Source organism: Charadrius vociferus, unplaced genomic scaffold (genome assembly GCF_000708025.1).
Source record: "Charadrius vociferus isolate BGI_N301 unplaced genomic scaffold, ASM70802v2 scaffold450, whole genome shotgun sequence".
NCBI classification, from domain to species: Eukaryota; Metazoa; Chordata; class Aves; order Charadriiformes; family Charadriidae; genus Charadrius; species Charadrius vociferus.
In genome coordinates this window covers 375,254-381,660 of record NW_009646931.1, presented here as the reverse complement: position 1 = coordinate 381,660, position 6,407 = coordinate 375,254, and the positions used below count along the sequence as shown (strand labels likewise).

Below are 6,407 nucleotides of genomic sequence, written 5' to 3'. Positions count from 1 at the left end.
CAGGCACACGGTCTCCACAGGCCGCTGGGATGCTATGTTTGGGTGGGAAAATGTTACTAGAATAGACGTATACTTGTTCAAGCAGCCGCGTGATGCGAGCTGGTGGCATTTCTGCCGTTGCTCGGAGGAAAAATTCAAAGCATGCCTCTGCCCATTATTTACGCCTTCTAAAAATACCCCACATGATGAGTGCATGCCCTAACGATGCCCGAGGAACGGGATTCACAGAAAAAAACAAAAAAAAAACCAAAACCCAACAATGTGAGAAGCTGTTGGGAGGCAGGAAAAGAGAAATTCCCCTCACGCACATGACAGGAGGTGACACTTCTGGCAGGTCACGCTGCTCCTCGTCCTGTTTCCAGGCTGTCTCCCAACACAGCTGCCGGCCTCACGCTGTACTTAGCCATTGTGGTATGAACACACAGCAGCGTAATTTACAGCGAGGAAGCCGAGGTTTTAAGAGCGTGATGCAAGTCTCCGAAGTGCATGTGCGCTCCCAGCCCATTTTATTCAGAGCGCTGGTCCAGCCTTGCAGGTGCTGGTCCCACGGCCCCTGCCATGCCACACCACTCTGACAGATTTTAAAAGGCGGCGGTACCTGTAATTACAGTTCACATAACAGACAAACCCTGCAGATGCAAATGGAGCATGGTGGAGACACCTTCGCTGTCGGAAAGGTTTTGGGTTGTTCTCTTTTCTAGCTATCCACCGTATTTAGCTAGTCAGTTAAGTCTGGGGCAGTTCCGGGTGTAAAAAACTACAAATTACAGAGGGTTAGTGAACCAAAAAATGAAAGTAACAGCACAGCTTGTATTCTTCCAGGGCTAAGCATCAGCAGAAAAGTTTTACGGGACTGGATTTCTGAATCTTGGTTCTACCTAAATTTCATATAGATATGTAAAGTCCTTAAGTCATGTTTCCTTTCATGAAAAAAATTCCCTAATCATTGAAAAACTTGTCTAAAAGAAGTTTATTCTCTTCAGTTCAATTAATATCTTCCTTTAAACCAACAGTGTGCATTCTCAAACTTATCAAAGCGTTCACTCTTGAGTACTTGTTACACACCCAGCTAGCATTTATTTTGCATGGGCTTTGGACTGTTTGGGACTCCAACAGCGTTCCTTCTTGCAGGCTGGAGGAAGGGGTCTATGTGCACGCAGTAGGTATAGCGCATTACTATTAATACGTCTTTGGAATATCTATTATGCAAAGCTGGTAAGTCTACTTATATAAATTACAGTTTCTGAATTAGGAAATGAGAGGAATGTAACTTTTCCTTATCAGGTGCCATGGATTATCTAAACCCCAAATTATTAAAAAAAAAAAAAATTGTGCAAAGTCCACGTGCTTTGGACTGCAAGCCTCTTATTTTGGCTTAGAAAAGCTCCAAACAATGAATAACTGAATAAGTAGATAAAAGAATTTGCTCTGGAGTAGTTTACAAATGATACTAGATCATCTACTTTGTCTTAATTTTTAAGATGTCTTAAAGGTCTTCACACAACAAGGACTACAACTAAGCAGCCAACATGAAACAGGTCTCTAAAATCAGAGTCATGGAACAGTTAGAGTTGGAAGGGATCTTAAAGATCATCTAGTTCAGGAATATTTTTAATATGATCATATTTTGTTCATTGAATTGAATGGCACAACAGTAGTAGCATGCGAGCCACACACTTTCCAAGGTCAACAGCATTTACAAATGAGTAGTGGGAGAGCTTTGAGCCCTTGGTGCCAAAAACAAGCCAGCAGCTAGGCATTCTGCTAGCTGCCACAGGTTAATCATTATATACACCGTATAACACCAGCTTACTTATACGACTGCCAAACTTAGTAAGACATAAAAGTCAGCACTCCGATACAGTGAAATAACATTTCCCAAAGAAGCCACCAAAGAGTTAGCAGATAGGCTGGCTATTTTTATATGTTTGATTTACCTATACAGGGATGAACAACTTTGTTTCTAGACAAATTTCTTAAAATTTCTTTATACTTGACTCAGAGTTTAGCTAATTAAAATTTAGCAATTTACCTTTCTTTCAGATCCATTGGAATTCGGCAAGAAATTTCATTTATTGAGGCATGAAAATCCCATATGGAGCCACACAGAAGGGAAAGCTTATTAAACTATGCAGCAATTAGAACACACACAGAACACCTAAACTTACCTCTAACATTTTAATAGGTTCCAGTTCTGAAAAAAGAGATTGGTGTTTAAGTACTTTTGCATATTACTCAAAATGCTAAATTATTTTTTATATTAATCATTTGAGAGGACTTGAAACTCATCTATGGGATGGAAAGTCAAAGAAAATTCAATGATTATTTCATAGCATCTACATCTTCCTGCACGAATGGAGTATTACAGGGAAAACAAAGAAAGGAACAATATAAAACTTATGATACAGGCCTAAAGACACTACATAATTATAAATATATTCCAGATGAGAATACAAAAAAAATTACAAGCTCCTGTACAATACATTCAACAAGTTTAAGATCAACTCACAGCATTTACAGGAAATATATTTAACTAGGGGAAGACAAAAGGGCTGGCACCTGCATCACCAATGATTACACTAGTAAGCCATGTGAACTTAAATATTCAACTTATTAACAAGGTCCAGGTGAAAGGAAGGTCATTACAAAGAAAAATGGATATTTACAGGTCTAGTGAAAACTATACATGTTAAAAATCAGCAGGGATTTGGCAAATGAAAGTTCATACATAATTAAACATAAATACCAAAGGCAAAATTAAATTGTAAAACAAACAAGAAAAAACAAAAAGCCATCTTCTAGACAGTTATGGAAATGTAAAGCAAATGAGAGAACCACGGAGCCAAGATATATGAAGGAAACAACCTGTGGAGCTGTTGAGGAATCCCTTTGCCGACTAACTCTGGCAACATTTTCTCTTCACAGTCCTAAGTTTAAAATCAAAGGGGATACCAAACTATCTATAAAAGGGTCCTGAAGCTGGCTAATAAGGAAGAATCATCAACCCTTTGGCAGGAGCTGTTCTTTATCCCTGAAGGATCACCTGAGCATACAACAGAAAGTCAACAAATATTTTTGTTACAGTGAGTATCATAGTAGAATACAGGAGCTCACCTAATTAAGAAAATAAATAAAAAACCTAATTCGATGAGGAGGTCCATATTGTGAAAAACAATCTGGGGGGATTTTTTTGTTGTTTGTTTGTTTCACACTAGTCCAGTCTCCATTATAGCAGTCTTATATTTTAAGCAGGATGCCCTACTTTCGTATAAATGATACAGAAGTTTCTGTATCATGCCAGACTGTCATATCATTATTACAAGCTAAGATAAGCAACTATGCAGAACTTCTTAGAAGCCACCGAACACTTCATACTTGGTCAAAATTGGAGAATTAAAGTTACCGCAGCAAGTTATTCACTTATTAACCTCAGCAGCACTGAGAAATAGCCACTGAAATATCAGCAGCTAAATCAACAGTTAAATAATTACTTCAACTCAGTAGTCTTGAAAATACAAAACTTCAAACTTTCTGACCACTGCAAATGCTGCACCTCAATTCAAACCCACAGTTCTTACAAGGTATAATTATACTGTACTTGAAATTAAGGTGTCATTTTTGTTTAAACAGAACCACAAAGTCTGTTACTCAGCATGATCCTTGGCACTTCTATTCATGTTCATATATTGCATATTTACTGTCATCAACACTGTCAAAATTAGTTAAGTGTAATAACCTTCAACAGTGACAGTCAGTACATCTACTAGTTCTGGAGAAAGGATAAGTGACTTATCATTCCTTTACAGCAGGAGTGAGGAAAAAACAAAATGCCTATTCAGCAGATATTGGCAGACATCAGCTGCGTAAGTTCCTTATGTTTATGTTTTGATATATATGGAGGCTGGCTTAAGTTCTTATTCAGAAAACGCTACTAATCTCTTACTCCTCATTTTTACCAGGAATATTTTGCTGCAAGAATGCAACAGAACTGGAAAGTCTTTTTTTCACCCTTCTCTGTCCAAGCTGAAAGAATGGGGTTATTTTACACTCCATACTGATAGTGTTGTAAAACAGTAATGGTAAAGATAACAAAAGGAGCTACAGAAACAATAAACTGAAAACAGGAGTCCTGAGCAGCTGTCACACTACGAGTCAGTTCATGTTTGGCAGCACTGCTGTAACAGGCTTTTCTGGATTCTGCAATGCAACATTGCATTAATGAGCTGCACAGGGTACTTTCAGATAAACCTCATCAGCAACAGAACGTACTTTAAACTCAGAACCTACGAGGACTCTGTAAAACTACTAGTGAAGAACTCTTTTTCCTTCTATTTGATACACAACTTACAAAACCAAATATAAAGCTTTAAGATGATAAAGCAGAACTATGCAGATGTATACAGTAAACAGACACACACCACCACCCCCGCCCCGTACCTCACTGCAGCTAGCGCTGTACAGTGAGACTACAGGAGCTGGAAATGAAGAAAAGCAACACCTGCCTGGTCTGCAAGTTTCACCAGTTACTCTGGTTTCCTCTTTGAAACTTGGACTTTGCCATCCATTTCGTGGGTGTGGAGCTTAATTGGCAAGCAGCATTTCTTGGCTACAAGAGTCTAGCATGCAAACTCACGCATGCAATCCAAGCCCTTGTAATTATTTTATCATCCGCTGACTAGGGAGCCAGTTGCCTGTGTGTGCTGACAAAACCAAGTGCCAATCCATTCTCAGCTGAATTCTTTTGCCTGATTCTCCCAGCCCATCCAGCTGCTGGAGGAACAGCTGCCTGTTGTTCAGAACAGCTTGCCGCCTACAGTGGGCAGGTCATCAATGGCTTGCTTAATATTCTCAATGGTCCAAAACTTACACATCTAACAGGGAAAACAGATAGTAGTTTCCTGTGACATTTCATTTTTCAGTTGCAATCAAATGAACAGAAGAATTAGTAAGGAAGGTGAGTTAACTTTCACATGGAATACATGGCAAAATCAGAAACATTTGTTGTTTTTATAAGGTGATTTAAAATGAACCCCGACCATTCACTCGTCCATCTTTTTAAAAGGCCTCTTACAATCAGTTGGTCTTAGAATATCAGGTTTTCCTTCAGCTCTCCCCCAGTTTTGGTAAAGTATATCTGTCTGATTTTAAACCTAGTTCTACAAAAGCTCAAAAGGAGCTTGGAAGACTGCTAAGCCTAAGCAGCAGGTTCCCCACGTTTACAAGCACACAGCTGCTTGTTGCAAAGCTCTCGGGCTTCTTGCTCTCAATTTCACCAGCTCCAAATGTCTTGTCAAAGACCCGGATGCTCTGTTGCAGGTGCCAGTTTGAAGCCATACCCTAACAGTTCACTGAAGACTTCCATACTCTGCTTTCAGGGTTTTGCAGAGTTTCAGGAAACACAATCATTTTAGATTGACAACACTACCACGAAATAGCCCGGTTAAAAGGTGGACTATATTGAGCGCACTGGTAACACCATGTGGCATCCTGCTGGGCTCTCAAACAGAAAGGGCTTTAAGGTGTTTGACATTTGCCTTCCTCCAGCACCAATGCCTGTCCTCACTTAAGAGAAGCAGGCTCCAACGAGATGCTACTTCTGCAGCAAGTCTGGCATAGACATCTTTAAATACCAAGAGTAACCAGAAAGACTGGGTTTGAAACTAATTACTATGGGAATGGCAAAAAGGGTCTCAGATTCCCGTGTGATTTTAAATTACCTTTAGAATGTATAATTCACATGACTCTAGATTATTTATCCAAGTGATAAACATGATGCTTGTTGGTTGTAGTACATTTGAATTGTTAATAAATTCAAGCAAGCACTTCCAGAATTTCAGTCATCTTGCAAGTTACCCACAACAGCAATCAGAAAAACTGTCAGCAATCTTGGATTTCCCATTTACCTCACAGGGTAAAACCTTGGTTACCATTATCATGGTTTGCCACTCCAGCAGCTGTGCACCGGAATAGAGGAACGACGTGTGACAAGAACAGGTCTTCAAAATCAGTATGCTTATATTTATTTTCCTGTGCCTTTGAAAGATAGGGTGTTTGGTTGAACATCAGTTCAAGAGGGTAGTCTCAGCAGTCATGCTCCCAGGTAGCAGATTTCCAGCAAGCCAACCAGAACACCGCAGACACTTCGCATCCTACTCCACACTTAACATACAAGAAGCATGGACTTCTTGCCCTAGCAAGGACAGTACATGCATTTGCATGTTGAACGTTCAAGAGCAGTACAGGAAAAGGGGTGGGGAAGCTTTTAACACAGATGAGCTTCCCAGTCATGTTCATCTGACAGACACAATTACATGAGCACAACTGAAAAGGCAGCATCATGAAGAGCAGGAAGAAGTGCCAAGACAGCAGAGCAGCTGTTGAAACTAGTACTCCTCCAACAGAAACGC

At 39.8% G+C, this 6,407-nt stretch overlaps 1 protein-coding gene across 1 annotated transcript in view; it reads right to left on the bottom strand.

Annotated features, from left to right (window-relative positions):
* OXCT1 (3-oxoacid CoA transferase 1) overlaps positions 1 to 5,334 on the bottom strand; it is a 93,669-nt gene extending 88,335 nt beyond the window's left edge. Inside the window, exon 1 of the mRNA XM_009894704.1 lies at positions 5,221 to 5,334. Within this exon, the coding sequence (XP_009893006.1) occupies positions 5,221 to 5,334 (114 nt within the window). The remainder of the gene's footprint in view (positions 1 to 5,220) is intronic.
* Positions 5,335 to 6,407: the final 1,073 nt, after the last annotated feature.